The following is an 18408-nucleotide window of genomic DNA, read 5'->3' on the forward strand; positions in this document are numbered from 1 at the left end:
GTTTACTCGAACGCTCGTCGTGCCGAAGCAAGGTAAGCGATAAGAACATGACCTGTGATTTGTAAGGAAACTTTGACCCCTTACTAAAGTACCCAATCAAACTTCTATTTACAATACAAAAAATGTAACCAAAAAAACAAAAATGTCAAATTGATTTCATAATCGTAAATTGACTTAAAGTATGTAAATAGATTTTAATTTTGTCGCCGATGTCTGAAACGCCATCTAGTAACAATGAACCTTAAAATGAATGTGATATGTAGGTTTAGTGCGTGAAAGCTACAACAGATGTCGCAAGAGAGGTGTTTCGACGCTATTTCAACTCATGTTTGTTGTAAGAGTTTTGTTAGCTCCATGCGCCATCTAGTTTGTCACTGTGAACTAAAAAATTAGCTACAAGTATAAGATACTTAGGACGGTGCGCTTTTTTAGTATGGGATTGGGTATCTGTACTAGTATTATATGATCTGTGATTTTACTATGCAAATTGACAGTAACACCAACGAGTCGCCACAGCAGTGCAGCTGTCGTTGGAAACGGAACACTCGCTTCTCGCTCGAGTTACGATTGGAATAGCATCTATGCCCTACGATAAATAGGGTCTCACTGAGATGGTATCTATCTATCTTATATCTATATATCGACGACCGTTCTGGCCTAGTGGATAGTGACCCTGCCTGCGAAGCCGATGGTCCTGGGTTCGAATCTCTGTAAGGGCATTTATTTGTGTGATGAACATCAATATTTGTTCCTGAGTCATGGGTGTTCTCTATGTATATAAGTATGTATTTATCTATATAAGTATGTATATCGTCGCTTAGCACCCATAGTACAAGCTTTGCTTAGTTTGGGGCTAGGTTGATCTGTGGAAGATGTCCCCTAATATTTATTTATTTATTTATTACTTATCTATCTTATTAGCGGAAGGTGCTGGGGGGTGGGATACGGCGTTGCGTGAACAAGAGATTTCCTTTGGCAGGATTGGTCCTTAGGACCCAAGGATGGATTTAAGAAGTGGAGCCACCGAGATTTTTGATGCAAATTTTTAGGGGGGGAGGCTCTCAACTTGATCTTGATATCTATGTCATTTAAGCTACTAGGCCAAGTTTGGTATCGTTTTCGTATAAATCGGGGATGCCGAATTCATTTATGATATCATAATGACACTATTCCGAAGTAAAAATACATAAAATATGAAAAAAATACTTTTTTTTAAATCCTCTTCACGCCTAAACCGCTAAACCAATTTAGTTAAAATTTGGTACAGAGATAGTTTCAGTCCCAGGGAACAACATAGGGGCTATTCATAAATTACGTCATTTCAAATTACGGGGGGGGGGGGGGTCTGGACATCGGATGATGGTAGCATGACGTAGGAGGAAACAGGGTCATTCGAAGCATGATTTTTTGGATGATTTTAGGGGGGGGGGGGGAGGGGGGTCAAAAATCATCAAAAATCGATGACAAAATTTATGGACAGCCCCATAGCATACTTTTAATCTCAAAAATCATTCCTTAAGGGTGTGAAAAGGGAGGTGGAAATTTGTATGGGGATCCAATAACCGCTGAACCGATTTAGATAAAATTTGGTATAGAGATATTTTAAGTCCCGGGGAAGAACATAGGACACATTTTTATCAAAAAAAATCTCTCAAAAGTGAAAAGGAAGTTGTAAGATTGTATGGGAAATCAATAACGCCTGAAATCTATGTCTACATCTTTGATTTAGTTGAAAATGATACTAAACTTGACATAGAACCTATAGGTAAGTACTTAAAAAAATATTAACCCCCCCCCCCCCACCTGCATCAAAAAAATCTGGGAAGTCTCTTATTCAGTGAACGCCGTATTTGACCTTTTTATGTCTTGAGCACACTCCACTATATGTATACCTCCCAAGTAGCACAGATAGCTCTATAACTACTCACTTTTAGTTCTATCTAACGCTCTGTGCATATTAAGACACTTATAAGAGCACACTCGTGGTCCTACAGCGGTATAATAGATCTCAGTGATATTTATACAGCTTAGGGCTGATTAAAAGCTGCATTACGGCTCTGAAAACTACCATTAATACGCAAAGAGTGATATAAAGGTATATTTGCTACGACCCTATACAGCTTTAAGGGTTATCAAATGCTTTAACCGTTATAAGATCTGTTTAGTGGATAAAATTACGCCATGTGCTGTATACGGAGGTAATTGTGGACTTTTATTACGTTGACTTAGTAAGGGAGCACAAGTGAACTATTATGAAGCTAATAGACGTATAATGGAACACATGTGGCACATAATACAGCTTGTCGCTTAACATGTTTACCACTAAGCAGCTTTTATTACACTGACTTTTAAGGGAGCACGAGTGAACTAATATGAAGCCAATAGACGTATAATGGAACACATGTGCCGCATAATACAGCTTATTGCTGTACATGTTTACCGCTAAGCAGCTTTTATTACGCTGACTTTTAAGGGAGCACGAGTGAATTAATATGAAGCCAATAGACGTATAAATGGAACACATGGGGCGCATAACACAGCTTATAGCTGAACATGTTTACCGCTAAGCAGCTTTTATTATTCTGACTTTTTGAGGAAGCACGAATGAACTATTATGAAGCCAATAGACGTATAATGGAACACATGGGGCGCATAATACAGCTTATCGCTGAACATGTTTACCGCTAAAGCAGCTTTTTTTTCGCTGACTTATTATAAGGGAGAACGAGTGAACTATTATGAAACCAATAGACGTATAATCGAACACATGTGGCGCATAATACGGCTTAGCGCTGAACATGTTTACCGCTAAGCAGCCTATTATACTACCATTGGGACTGTCTGCATAGCGGCTGTTAAAACGTTCATAAGATGCCTTATAACTGTTTAGAGGTTCACTAGTGTATCGAAATAACGACTTGGACTTTATAGTGGTTCACTTAAGTATCTTTATCAGATATATAACAGTCGTATGCTGCATATAAGAATTTTAACGGTTCACGTTGCTTTTTAACATTGACCGCCATTTTATTGTATATAACCTACAAAATTGAAATTGCTTTTCCAACTTTTAAGGGTAACAATATGGTTTTGTGCCTGAGTTCTTAACCTAAATCATTAGTTTAGTACTTCCTATAACGTATTATTAACTTTTTATCTCATAATTCTGTCCAAACCACTGAAATAGTTTTTACACATAGCTTATTTATATCATTAATTTAAATAAATACTGATTATTTTCGTGGAGCACTGAAATTTTCTTAGATAATGTATATATATAATGTCAATAAACTTGCATTCCCAAACATCTTTCTCGCATTAATATATAAAAGATCATGTACAAACATTTAACTAAACACTTTAACAAAATGACTTTATGGTGTCGTTGCGTTTAACGTTTTTGCTTCAATATAAATATATTCACCTCTGCGTTCGTCGTCACTATACTAAATATAATAGCTGATTTTTAAGGCAGAGGTGTAAAAGTATGTTATTAATTATCTTTTATTCAGCCCAACGTCAATCTTTCCCGGTATTAGGGCGCACATGTGACATATTAGTTGAATAAAGGGTAACTGGTGGTCTCTTACCCAGCCAATATACACCTCTAATAACTCCTGTTACCCCTTATAATTCCGTTAAATTGCTGCTACAACGCTCTTATAAAGTAGCTATGTGAACTTAAGGCTGCCTAATTTGTGCCCATTTAAGAGTTATAAAAGCTGAAAAGACGCTTATACAGCTCTTATGCAGCTTTTATATTCCAGCTTCAAGCGTATTCGTACTTCATTATGCGGCTGCTATACAGCTAATCTGTGCTACTTGGGCTTTAAACGAGCAATTCTGGTATATTTATTTATTTATATGTATATATATTTCGGCGATCTCGGAAACGGCTCTAACGATTTCGATGAAATTTGATGTATGGGGGTTTTCGGGGGTGATAAATCGATCTAGCTAGGTCTTACCTCTGGAAAAACGCGCATTTTTTAGTTTTTACATGTTTTTCGAGCAAAGCTCGGTATCCCAGATATTGAAATTTACACTGGGGTAGGTACAGGATCCTTATCAATAGATAAGGGTAAGTACCTACTTAGTTATCATGTATACGATACACAGACAAGAGGTTAATGGTAAAATAAACTCAAAGGAGTTTTATTATATGTATTTTGATGTTTTTCCATTACTTTGATGATCACTATGTTTCGTCACAAAGATGGAGTGAAATAAAAGAGTTTATTTTTTCTCAAAAATAGTTCATTACTTATATGTATTTATAACGTTTATAATTTTCATATGTAACTGGAATTTAGTATTTCTTTCATAAATTTGATTCAATAAATTTTACATAAGTATATACCTAACCTAAGTAATCGCGTCCTATTGACATTATATTTATTTGAACAATATGAAGCATTTTATTTAACAAACTCCATGGCACTTAATCTAATGATATGTTTGTATATTTGGGTCAAACACTAAACTGTGTTCAGGTCTTTCCTGTAGACATACCCAAAAGTTAGGGGCTATAAAGGTCAATATTCTTATTTAACCCTTATCCACATGAAAAGGTAGGTACTCCTTTTACTTGGATAAGGATAATAAAATCATTACCTACATGCCCACAAGCTGTTAACTATTGTCCATTGTGCCCTTAACTTTTGGGTAGGTATGTCTACAGGAAAGACGTGAAAACAGTTTTGCGTTTCACCCCTTTAACTATAAACTTAACAGTAAGTAACAAAATAGTTCTAATAACAAAAAAGGGCCCTGCCGCGAACATCGAAGTTCCCAAATTGCGGGCATTTTGCGGCATCTTTCTCTGTCACTCCAATTAGAATTACGCCTTAAAGTTAAAGATGACTCACGCTAGACCGGGCCGGGGCCGGGCCGGAGCTTCCGGCTCTTCGTTTTCCGTAGAAAGCATCACGTGCATGATCGCCTATCGTGTTACAGAAAAGTAAGCGCCGGAGGCTCCGGCCCGGACACGGCTCCGTCTACGGTGAGTCATCCTTTAATTGGCCCTCTGGGTCCAAAAAATCCTGGAAATTATGATTAGGACATTTTACTAAGGTTTTTATTATACAGCTCTTAACAGGTAGAAGATTTGAACAGTTACGTATAAGTAGGGTGACTGCTATAGGTATTCGCCACTAACATAGTAATTGGCCACTCCTAACAATAACACTACTATTCGCTTGTTTCTTTCTGATTTGTTAGGAAAGGCCAATTACTATGCAGTGGCCAAATTATACATAGCAATAACCCTATCAAGGTCCAGAAAGGCTTTAAAGTCCATTTATTTTAAGATTTCTACAGTACCTAAACATATTTAACCCTTTACCAGGCTGACATTTCAAAAATGACAATCGAATGTCAGTCTTGTTGATCGAAAATAGAACACATATTTGAAGTGCCGTATGTGGGAAATCTTTATCCCTTAGCCTGGTAAAGGGTTAACCTCTCGTGTGCCGTGATTATTTTTTTCTAATATTTTCTACGTACGCAGATCCGCGCTCGGCGCCGACGATACGACGGCTTAATTAACAAAATTCGAATAAAGCGTAACTTTAAACTACCTAATTAATAAACTTATCTAGTCATTTTTTATTGAAATCTCTTTTACGAAAATGTGTGCAAAAAGGACTGAGGTCTTTGTAACTTTTTTAAGTAGGTATACGACAATTTTTGCCTTATCGTTATCACTGAGGTACTTTAAAATATTTTACCTAGTAGGTAGTAGGTAATACCTAGTAAATAATAATACAATTTTATTTTATAAAAATAATAATTTCATAATGCTTAATAAATACATATTAAGAAAACAACATCTTAAAGTCAAAACAAATCTCACAATAATATCTGACGATTAATGTTAGCTCCATTCTTTTCTTTCACGTAACGAAAGAGAAGAGGAGCTAACTTTAACTGACAGATTTTGTCAAAAATGCGATGGAACAATAATTTCAACTAGGTATTTCAACCTTTAATGTTTTAAACGAGTCACTCATTTTTACAAGCTTTTATTTACTTTCACCTGTCCCGTTGTCTGTCGGTCTGTAATCAAATCTTGCAAGTTAAATTTGATCCACTTCCCGGTTTCCGATTGAGCTGAAATTTTGGATGCATGTATAAATCGCATGACAATGCAATATTATGGTACCATCGAGCTGATCTGATGATGGAGACAGGAGGTGGCCATAGGAACTACGTGATGAAACAACGGAACCTAATTGTGTTACGGGTTTTTAGAATTGTTAGAAAGAAAAGTATAGTCAGCGATAAAAGCTTGTACCAAAAATGAAATTTATATAATTTTTATTTTTACTTGTACTTAAAATATCTAACCAAGAATAGATTTACTTTCAGACATTCCTACTTGAGATGCTTATTTCATTCATATAATACTTCGGGGGTACGTAAGTAGGTACTAAAAGTGACGTTCGGATGTCAACAACGACGCCGCAACAGTAATGTAGCCGCAGTTGACATCTGAATGTCACCTTTATTCGCTAATATACATTACTAAAAATGTAGGGTGAGTGCTATAGGTAGTTATTGGCCCATCTATAGTAATTGGCCACTCTTAACAAGTCAAAGAAACAAGCCAAGTCTTTTTGGTGGTCAATTACTATGAACTGGCCAATACTACGGAGTGGCCAATTAATATAAAGTGGCCAATTAATATGAAGTGGCCAATGACTAAAGGAGTCACCCAACATATTATTACAATAAAAAAGAACCCTCTTCAAATCATTTTCTGCGGAATAATCTCAAAAAGCAATATTCTGATAACGTAGTTAAACTTTAATAGGGTATTTTCCTACCTAGTCAAATCAGTTACTTTTTTAGAACTGTCAAAACGATTTGCTAATATGGAATTTATATGAAACATTACATCGTGACGTCACGGTCAACTCACCTACTTTTTTATTTCTATCCGATTTATTAAATAGAACTTATGTTTAAAAATAACTCCTACCTGTGTTTTTCTAATCATTATCTGGTGCTTTATTTCATGCATGGTGTAAAATGATTTATTTTAAATACAGTATAATACCCTATTGAGCCTACACTTAACTTCATATTAAATTAAGACACAGGTCTTCTTGCGGTCACATAAAGCAGGTCTGTGCTGGAATGCTGGGTCTTTGAAACACTCGCTACTCTCACTAGTGCGAAGTTATCGCTGATAGGAAATACCTGTGGGCAAATATACACATTTTAGAAGGATAACAAGCAGCCCAGACTATTTTTTATCAAGCAGATAGGTACATCAGTAGATTTATTAAAAAATTGCCCTAGATTTACGGTTAAACAGGTCAAGGGTCCAATCACGACCCTATAGGGCCATAACCGCAGGCTTGCGCAATGTAACCGAGCTACTGGGTCAAGGGACGAAGGGCGAGGATCAAAACAGCGCCTGATTGAGTGATTGACATTTCCTACCTACAGTATACATGGTTATTGAGACGATTGAAGGAATTATAAGATTTTTTTTTCTGCTATTCCCTATATCGACTATATCAGCTTCTATTGATGATTAAACTACGTATAAAAACTTTTTCAAAGTATAGAAGACTTAAAAAGACTTACAGCGAACAAAAGTGTGACCACACCAACAACCGTCCCAGCAGCGACATCCCACCAATGATGTCTGTGATCCGTGATCCTGGACAGGGAGCATGTAGCTGCGTAACCGAGGCAGCAGATCTGGACCAATGGGACCAGGAGCACTGTTCGGGACGACCAGGAGAACACGCGGCGTTGAAGGTACCACTGTTGAAAGACAAGTCAATGTAAGAGAATAAAAAGACCGGTAGGTGTCCATCATTTAGGGCCACCGCAAACTAGCGTCTCCAGAGCGTCGGCGTCTAGCCAGTTCTGGCTGCTGTTCGACGCAGCGTTGGCGCAACTGCGCAGCGACTACTTTTTCCATAGCGCTGACTAGACGCCAACGTTCAAAAGACGCTAGTGTGGGGTCGGTCTAGACTTTCAAATGAATCTTATAATGGTTACACAAAAGCTCCGGTAGTCCGAGGCTGTTGGAAAGTGTTCGCTTTTAAAATAAACCCCCCCATCCCATATATGCTATCTCTATTTTTTGTTTTTTACTGTTATTCTCGATCGAGGTGCTCAATATACTATTTGTAGGTATCTAACCTACCTACAATTACAAACAGAGAAGTGTTCGCTTTTAAAATAAACCCCCTATCTCCTATTTATGTTATCTCTATCTTTTATATTTTTTTACTGTTATTCTTTGATCGAGGTGCTCAATATACTATTTGTCTAACCTAACCTACCTACAATTACAAACAGAGAAAGACGTTTGTCCCGATGGGAGTGGGAAGTTAGCACTGCTTCCACCAGACCAGAAGTAGGACGTGTTCTCAAAGGTAATAATATACTCGACCCTGTATACATACCGCGATAAAAAGTCCACAGTAGACCGACATAGACGTGTGTCCAGATGGGAAGCTATGGGACCTAGCACTGCTTCCTCCAGAAGTAGGACCTGCTCTCAAAGGTAACAATGTACTCGACCCAGTATACATACCGCGATAAAAAGTCCACAGTAGACCGACATAGACGTGTGTCCAGATGGGAAGCTATGGGACCTAGCACTGCTTCCTCCAGAAGTAGGACCTGCTCTCAAAGGTAACAATGTACTCGACCCAGTATACATACCGCGATAAAAAGTCCACAGTAGACCGACATAGACGTGTGTCCAGATGGGAAGCTATGGGACCTAGCACTGCTTCCTCCAGAAGTAGGACCTGCTCTCAAAGGTAACAATGTACTCGACCCAGTATACATACCGCGATAAAAAGTCCACAGTAGACCGACATAGACGGTTGTCCAGATGGGAAGCTGTGGGACCTAGCACTGCTTCCTCCAGAAGTAGGAAGTGCTCTCAAAGGTAATAATGTACTCGACCCTGTATACATACCGCGATAAAAAGTCCACAGTAGACCGACATAGACGTGTGTCCAGACGGGAAGCTATGGGACCTAGCACTGCTTCCTCCAGAAGTAGGACCTGCTCTCAAAGGTAACAATGTACTCGACCCAGTATACATACCGCGATAAAAAGTCCACAGTAGACCGACATAGACGTGTGTCCAGATGGGAAGCTATGGTATGAGTCATACTGCTTCCACCAGGAGTAGGAAGACGTGCACTCGAAGGTAGAAATGTACTCGCCCCTGTAAAGAACACATCAATATGATAGTACACCTACCTACCAAATACGAAGTTGGTACTGGTGCTCAAGTCCTAAGGTGCGCGGTCCTAAGTACATGTCATCTTGAAACTTAAGTCATTGTCAATAAAGGTGACAGCAGGGTGTCATCTATTGGGCATTAGCATGTCGAGCACTACTACCACCACCTTACTAGCTTTTGTCACTGATTGAACTTTTCTTTCCACAGACAACTGAGGCAACTAATACTCATCGAGACAATTCTAACAACCCCAAACACAATTAGTTTGCGTTGTTTTATCACAGAGTTCCCATGTACCTGCCTCTATCATCAGATCTGCTCCTTGCCAATGCCATCATAATAATGCATTGTCATCCAATTTATATACATAGTACTTATGTAAGATTTCAGGTCAATCGAAAATCGGGAAGTGGGTCAAATTTAGCTTCCAAGATTTGACCAACACTAACTGCTCGTAAGTCTCGTAACTAACTAACATACATACTAACAGGGCAAGTTAAATAAAAGCTTGTAATAATATAGAAATATTAAAGCCTATTGGGATAACATCAGAGGCGGGATAATTTTGAAAAACTCACGTGGTACAATTAACTGCAGTATCCGGCTTACAGATCTGAAAGAACACCGGCCTCGGCATTCCACTTAGGCCTTTCATGATCTCAACAAAGAGGAGATTGAAGGCAAAGCCGTACATATAGTTCCGGTACAGCAGACCGGTTCTCCTCAGGGCCTCTAGAGGCCGAGAGTGGAGGTAGTCAGAGTCGAGGACGACGAGTTCTGTGATGAGGAACTGAAAATAACAAAGTGGAAACACTTCTTTATAAAATTATAAACAGATATAGATAAAGAAAAAACCAGTCAAGTGCGAGCCGGACTCGCGTTCCAAGGGTTCCGTACATTACCCAATTTTTAACAATGTGTTTTCAATGTGTGTGTCAGTTAGAACAAAGTTTAGACAGTTCCGAACAACTGACAGGCCGATACCGTCCGGCGGCCTGTTAATCAGTGGGCCCCTTAAGGGTTCCGTTTTTTCCTTTTGAGGTACGGAACCCTAAAAAGAGAATGTCTCCAGTACCCAGGGCTGAGATTGAACTAGCGTCTTCTGCACTATCACTGGGCCACCCGAGACTATATAGATAAAAATTAGAAGCATTGATGACTTTTTCTTTCGTAAGTACATGACAACTATTATTTCTTGGCATTTTAGGCTATGTTGCGCGTGGGCACGTTGAATAAAGGATGACTCACGCTAAACCGGGCCGGGGCCGAACCCGGAGTTTCTTCGTTTTCTATGGAAAGCACCACGTGATCACCGATCAACCGTCATAGAAAATGGCGTGTCGGACGCCTCGGCGCGGGCCCGGCCCGGTCTAGCGTGAGATCCTTAACACCTGTGCTTTAATAAATTATAAACTAATACTTACGGCTGTTAAAGGCATCAGAAGAATAGTAGACACCAACACCACATCATTGACAGTGTCTCCGTTGAATGTGTAGCTTAGGTTCGGGTCGTTGCAGAAGAAACCACTTTTGTAGGAGGGGATGATGCCAGACTCGTAAAGCATGATCACGGTAATAACTGAAAATGAAAAGAAATTCTATTTTTCTACTCCAGTACTTTTATTTGTCGATTAAATGACTGCCAGGCCAGTGACAGGCCCGAATTTAGAGACAGGCACTTGGTATGGCACTTAGAATTTAGAAAGCCCCCTTCTCCATCTCAAAACCATTGCCAGGTTGCCTGGGCCACTAGACCCGGGCCTTGTGGGCAACTTCATAAGAATCCCAACGCGTAAAGGGAGGGGGCCCTTGTCTCAAAACAGCAGCATTTTAATGCTGATTTCTAAAGAAGAGACGCTCCCAAGATAGATTTTCGTACATACACCTTAAATAAATATTCTCATGTTGACTTATTTTTCATTCCGTCAGTACAAAAATTTGTTTCTGCAATTAAGAGCGAATGAACAAATAGTATATTACCCTACAGCTAATAGAGCAAAACTAATACCATACTGATTTTGATAGTTTACTATTGTAAAATTAAATTAATGCATGTCACATTTGTATTTTAATTTCTTGAATGAAATTGAATTGAATTGTATAAACAAGTCTTGTCTGAGCAACCATTAAATGAGCTAATTAATTAGTGGAAACTGTTTTGGCTTATGTAATATTTAATTGTATTTCGCTCTCGCGCTATTGTGTGTTCGCTCTCACACAATTCCGTCAGTGCGTGACGTATTTTATCTGCATTACCATTTCCGTTCGGTTAAGCGTTCAAAACAACTTCATCAGCAGCTTCAAGTCTGATTTATTCACGTTAAATAAGCGCAATCATTTTTATAGATAAATCACTTCTCATTTTACAATTTTCAGTCGTTGCCCCCTTCTTAGCCTCGGGTCGGCTTGAGGTCGTACGTGTGATCTCGTGTCGTTGGTCTTTTCTTTGTTTCGTAGGTTTTGTAGAAGGATTTGATTTAAGTAGATCAGATTACACGAAGATTAAGTGTATTGTTTTTCGGTAAAGGCGTACCTACAACAGATGTTGTTGGTTTGATTTGAACCCCACCTCGTAGTCACATCGAATAATATTTTGTACGCCGAAACGCACTAAACACAATTAAAGATACGCTCTCATATTTTTGTCGTGTTTCGTTGTGCAAGATTCCAATTCGAATGTATAGATTATTTAATATTCAATAAATGTCTTTATATTCCTTATTTTAAAACATAATGAAGTGAAAACTGTGAAATTACCAATCTTCATAGAGTCAACGCGGCATTTGCAACTCAACCCCTCTTTTGTGGTGGTAGTAAGTGATGTGTTTCATGGTCACATGCAAACAGAATCACGGGATATGTCTTCTTCGGCTCATCCCCCACTGAATTGTAATGAAATCAGATCAATTCTGTAAATGTTTCGGAATAAAATAACCTATTTTCACTGCCCTAGAGTGTCGTCATGATGTCATAATTCGCCATCGCCCTCGTTTGGCATTGACTTTGAACCCGCGCATGTTTGCAAAATGGCGCATCAATTGGCTAGTCTATTTCCTGGTTCTTAGAGAAAGGCTGAATTCATTTGGGGGAGGAAAAGCCTTGATTATGGCATGGCCTTTTGCCGATTGAAATATGGTAGATAAATGCGACATAAATTTTGCCAAAATACTTCTAGAGGAAGAAGCTAGTTTTAAGACTTTTAAAGGACATCCCACTCCCCACACTAGCGTCTTTTGAGCATCGGCGTCTAGTCAGCGCTATGGAAAATGGCGTCCCTGCGCAGTTGCGCCAACGATGCGTCGAGCAGCAGCCATAGAGTTGACTAGACGGCGAGGCTCGGGAGACGTTATGGCTCCTCTACACGATGGGCCAACGTCGGCCACTCCAAGGGACGCAGCCATGCGGTAGAATGAGATAGCAAAACCACTTGCACTCCCTCTAACGCATAAATGCGTCCCTTGGAGTGGCCGGCGTTGGCCCATCGTGTAGAGGAGCCATTAGTGTGGGCTCTGTGTATGCAGGGTAGTTTAGATTGTCTGGCATTTACTCCGAAATGTGATTCTTTTTATAATGTAACGTAAATGTTTTGTTTCGCTTCACGTTAGTCCCATTGTCAACAGGTCAGCATCTAATGATGGGATCCTGAAGAGATAGAGGCTTAGAGCATTTAGTAACTGCAAACGTCACGGCTGTCATTTTATGTACGAAACAGTCTGCCGATTTATGCGGGGGAGGGGACGTCAAATGTATTGCTATTTCTACATGATTTGTACGTAACGTAACGTACAAATAGCCATGTCAGTCCATACAAAAGTTTGCACAATTGTGCAAGTTTTTCGGCAGAGGGGTAAGCTCTTAAAGGCGACTCCAGTTATTACATGCTCTAAGGATAGAGGGAACTGTTCAGCTATAACAGACACACTCAAACTCAATGCAACATTTGACAAAAAAGAGCTGCTAATGAAGACCATAAAATGTCGGCTCTCTGTTTTGTGCAGTCGGTTCTTTTTTATTAACCTTTTAACCGACCGTAGACTGATATATAAGACAAACAACAACTGCCCTGCAGTTTGGCAGAAGAAAAACATTTGTAACATAGGGTTTTTTTCATCCGAATAAATTATTTATTTATTTTATTTTATTTTTTTATTAAACAAAGTCGGGGTCATTTCGCCGCGGTCTGATAAATAAGACAAACTGTCGTTTAACTTCATAATGCCGGCGACACGAGCACGCTCGATGAAAAATAAAAAAAATCTATGGCGATTAAAAGGTTAAAAGTTCTTACCAAACGGATCCCTAAAATCTCTATATTACATAACTTGCTATCGCTTCTAGAGCCGATCAAAGCCATTACACTTTATGCAATCCAATCCCCTCGCACCATATGTCTAAACAGTCATACATTTGTATGGAACAGGTTGACATACGACTTTTCTCTATATGACCATTATAATAATCTGCATCCTCACGTTGCATCCCACATGTAGGACTACACGTGTCTTGTTGCATGGTTGAAATCTGTACAACTTTATCTCGTTGGGATAGGTGCTAACTGCAAGGGAAGGCAAGGGAACAGACCACATACCAGAATATACCGAAGAAACATAAGAGCTAGATTCTGCGATCTTTGATAGCGTAAAATTGCGTTGCGTAAGAATTCAAGCTGTTTTAATTATTCGGGGCTGGGATTTCAGGAAATGCTGAAATATTTTTTCCTGCTTTCTAATACAAATCAAAAGGCCTATAAAAATATAAAAGTCTAGTGTAAGATGTGTAATTACCCGGCCGCAAAATACAATACAATAAGTGCCAATATTCTTTATAGTAAATTTTATGTTACCTTTTTGTCCGTGTGATTGATTTCTGGCATCAGCGGTCAACGAGGATGGATGGAGAGACAAGTTTAGTTCTGCTACTCACCACTAGATGGCGCTAAGAGGTCAATAATAGAAAAAGTCTTTTACTATATTAATTTGCGTAAAGCTTATCGTTTCATAAAAAATGTGTAATTAAATTACATGTAGGTATATATAAACTATTATTATTAAAACACTTTAAACTCTCGCGTTTTGTACCTACACATTTTAGAGACATGAACGGGTCTACCGCGACACGATAATCTGTTTTCGTGTTTAGTTTCAAGCTGTTTAAACAATGCTTTGAAATAATCTAGGTATTTTATTAGGTACCTCTGGAATACAAAGACTGTTTTGCAGCGAGTTGAGATCAGAATGTCAGAAATGAAGCTAAAATATAACCTCTTCGCCATTCCTTTGTGCCTCGGCATTCGCCAAGCGCCCAAGCGGTTTAAAAAACCAAGCGAGATTTTAGCGAATAAAATACTTGGGATTGGGAGTAAAAAACCGTGAAGAAAGCATACTTTGGCCGGATGGTAGAGATTCCTTGACGGGGCAAAACAACACCTTGGAGATTGTTTGGAATAAAAAGGGACCTTTTGAAGATTGAGACTGACGCTATGTATAAAATGCTTACAGGTGCAAAGTTTCACGATTGTTGTGCCAAACTTTTTTTTAACAATTAAGTACGGCCTGGACGCGAGTAATTTAAGCCAATCAAGTGCCAAAGATTTTGAGGAGTTTTTTTTTTCACCAAAATAACACAAATTAGGTACCCATTATATGAGCGGATTTCATGTTTAGGATCACAAAACATGTTTCTAATTGACTTGTTTATAATGTTTTTTCGTTAAAAAGAATTCCAGTTGTTTTTAGTTTATTTTATTTTCAGAATCTTTCCAATTGTTTAGTTAGAAGTATATAATTTGAAATACCTTGAAACTCACACCAGTCCAGTCTGTGTTGAACGTGATGACGTGCCCATTGCGTTTTTCCATAAATTAACGGCCAAAATATATAAAAGCGTGTCGCCATTACCATTTCAAAAGATACTAAGATTGTTTTTTTTTACAAACCAGTACCTACGCTTGGAAAGTTCATCGACTCAATTTACATTTTTTAAAAAGCGAGACTGCGATTGCGTGCATTCTGCCACATGCAGCGCCCCACGTGTGCGATGAACATTTATTTCCTTTTTTTATTCGTGTTTATGTTTTTTTTTAATTAATGCAGTGTGACTTCAGCGGCACCATAAAGTAAATGATAAACATATTTGAGTCGATGCTAAATTGTATTTTATAAAGTATTTTTGTGATTTAATACTTTAATGTTAAGCGAGAATATTAGGTATTACAATATAAAACCGTTGGGGCCCCTGTTGATCGCCTTGGCCACCACGGACTCGCCTGCTCCTCGGGCGCTGGCCACCTATCCCGTCATGCCGCGCTCAACGACATCCTGAGGAGAGCGCTCGTCAGCGCCGACGTCCCTGCGGCTCTGGAGCATCAGATTGCAAGGGATGACCGCAATCGCCCCGACGACGGGATGTCGTTGATCCCCTGGCGGTTGGGCCGCGCGCTGGTGTGGGACGCCACCTGCGCAGATACGCTGGCGGCGTCCTACATTTCAGCCACCAGCAAACAGGCCGGGGCGGCTGCTGACGTCCGAGAACGTTTCAAGGCGAATAAATATAGTTGTCTCGGCGCACACTACGAATTTGTAGCCTTCGGCGTCGAGACACTAGGTCCGTGGGGTAGGAGGGCTCGGGGGCTCCACAAGGAGCTCAGCAAACGCCTAAGGCAGGCCACAGGTGACCCTCGCGCCGGCAGCTTTCTCGCGCAAAGATTGGCCATAGCAATCCAGCGCGGGAACGCTGCCTGCGTGATGGGCACCTTACCAAGGGCGTACAATTTTGATAGGTATTTTTAATTTTTAGCTTTAGTTTTTAGTTGTAATTAATTTTAGTTTTGTATTCATTGTATACACTTATTATACAATAAATTAGACATTAAACCGTACAAAGATTTAAACAAACAAATCATTATTATTTTAGGTATCATCATTTATAGCTCCGACAATACAGGTATTTCTATTTAATCTCCATTCATAAAAATAGCATCAAAACACAACGATTCATGGCATTCCAAATTTAAGCTCATTCTTTTTATTATAAAATCAACAAATAATTTTATAATTTATCTTTCAAAAAGTAACCTTAATTCAAACGATTCAAGTTTGAAATACCGATAACATGTCACTATTATATCTTTTAAGCCATATATTATGATACCAAGAACGAATTAAGTCGGTTCGATGAAACACACGCCATTTCGGGAAGGTATTAATTTTAAATTGATAATTTAATGAGTGAAATATGTGTTTTTACTTTTTGTATAAGTTTTGTGCCGTTGGGAAATTGGCTTAAGACGTCGACCTAAGCTCCCTTTTTATTTTTTATGCTCCCTTTATACGTAAACTCCTACCTAATAAGTATCCTTACGGAGGTTGACACTGGCATATTCGCTAGCGACTACGTAAACTAGCTCACATTCAATGCATCTCCCTTGTACTGAGATTAGTACAAGCGAGACGCGCTGTCTTTGGCATTTAAAGCCGTGTAACTCCTGTGATGGTAAAGGTACCTACCTATTGGAGTCGTCAAACATATAACGTCACGTCATAGTGATATAAGTTGAATCATCGAGAGCGTGGAATTGCATATGTAGTAGTATTGTTTGTTTACAGGCATTCTATATTTGAATTTTCTATTTTCTTGTACTATCAGCATACAACCACTACAAATGCAATTCCATCTTCTCGATAATTCAACTTATACAAGTAATCAAAAGATAAATGCTTACCAGCTGCGAGTATGGGAATGTCGAGAAACACATTCCACCAGATGCTGTGTTTTTTCTCTGTTGAATTGGACGTGGTTTGAGACTCCAAGTCTCGTCTCTGAAAATAAAGAAAATAATCACTTTAATACAAAATAATCACGTGAATTACTCAGGTAAACTATTTGTATTAAGGTAGAGACAAACTGAGCACTCATTCATCTTAATTAGCTATTAGGTAATCTTGTGTCTTTCTTTGTCATTTTGACTTAAGTATTTGTAAGAATAGGATAAAACACAAATTTACTAATTGAGGCTTATTATGTTTTGTGGGTGTACGATATGCCAGGACCGAATGCTGTCATACTTCGGACACCTCTCACGTCGCTCTCCAGATAGCCTGGAAGAGTAATAATGACGGGCAAAGTTGAAGGCACGAGACCTCAGGGCCCTCCTCCTACTAGATGGTGTGCCCAAATTACGGCACCTATGCAATTAAAACTGCACGAGGCCATGCGCTTAGCGGGGAACAGAACCCTATGGAGGAACCTGGTCTTCAACAGAAGGATATGATGTCACGATCCTCAGTATCGAGGGACCGACTAAAGAAGACGAAGAGAGATGTTTTGTGGAAAAGGGCACGAAAAGAGGGTAGATCTTTTGCCTAAATGAAAACTGAATAAGATCAGTAGATAGTATTTAAAACACGAAGCTAAGAAGAGTCTCTTAATACTTATTAAAATAACTATTACTTAAATTTAAAAAAATAAAAACCCCCTACGCATTATGCCAAAAAAAATCAATTTTATGCCAAAAATGCCTATAATCATTTTGGAACAGAGCTGAATAGTCTTTAAACTGCTGAATCGATTTCTATCAAATTTATGTAAATACATTGAGAGAAAAAAACCTAACGTGATTTGTAATTTGAAATCAACAAAAACACATTAAAAGGTCCCTCATCACTCACTCAAAGGTTTTCATACAAACGTTTCATGAAGAGTATCTTATTTGACTGATCAGTATTTTAGTACACAGCCCATTGAAATAACCAGAAAAGGCAACAAAGAAAACTCATCAGAAACTGTAATAAATCACGAAACCTTAACCTTCAACTGTTTCCATAAAGCTGAGCTGAAGCGATCGATCCAAGGTCAGCGTGACCTTAGATTTACGTTTGACCTTCGCCGCCGGTGACCTTTAGGCACGAAGCCGAAAATCATGAAGGACTTTTGTCCCTTACTATTGGAATTTAACATAAGTACTGTAATTTCTGAATATGTATAATGTTCATAATAACTTTTATTGTAATGAAATGTAGTTTCACATTTATATTAATTATTAAAGTACCTACCTGTACACTGTACAGTGTCCAGTATATGGATGAATTTCATAAAAAAATAGGTACATAGGTACATACCTACTGCCCCATTCGAACTTTAAGATACGCCAATTAATAGATCTAGAAACGATATGATATATTAGA

At 38.7% G+C, this 18408-nt stretch overlaps 1 protein-coding gene across 2 annotated transcripts in view; it reads right to left on the reverse strand.

The window, feature by feature from the left end:
• Positions 1-6310: 6310 nt before the first annotated feature.
• Positions 6311-18408, reverse strand: part of LOC134798436 (phospholipid phosphatase 2-like) — a 59876-nt gene continuing 47778 nt past the window's right edge. For both annotated transcript variants that reach the window (XM_063770875.1, XM_063770876.1), the window contains exons 2-7: positions 16947-17043; positions 10651-10805; positions 9805-10016; positions 9085-9208; positions 7597-7779; positions 6311-7203 (exon numbers count right to left, since the gene is read on the reverse strand). In XM_063770875.1, the coding sequence (XP_063626945.1) occupies positions 7093-7203; positions 7597-7779; positions 9085-9208; positions 9805-10016; positions 10651-10805; positions 16947-17043 (882 nt within the window). In that variant the 3' untranslated portion in view covers positions 6311-7092. The remainder of the gene's footprint in view (positions 7204-7596; positions 7780-9084; positions 9209-9804; positions 10017-10650; positions 10806-16946; positions 17044-18408) is intronic.

This window comes from Cydia splendana, chromosome 16 (assembly GCF_910591565.1).
Source record: "Cydia splendana chromosome 16, ilCydSple1.2, whole genome shotgun sequence".
Classification (NCBI taxonomy): Eukaryota; Metazoa; Arthropoda; class Insecta; order Lepidoptera; family Tortricidae; genus Cydia; species Cydia splendana.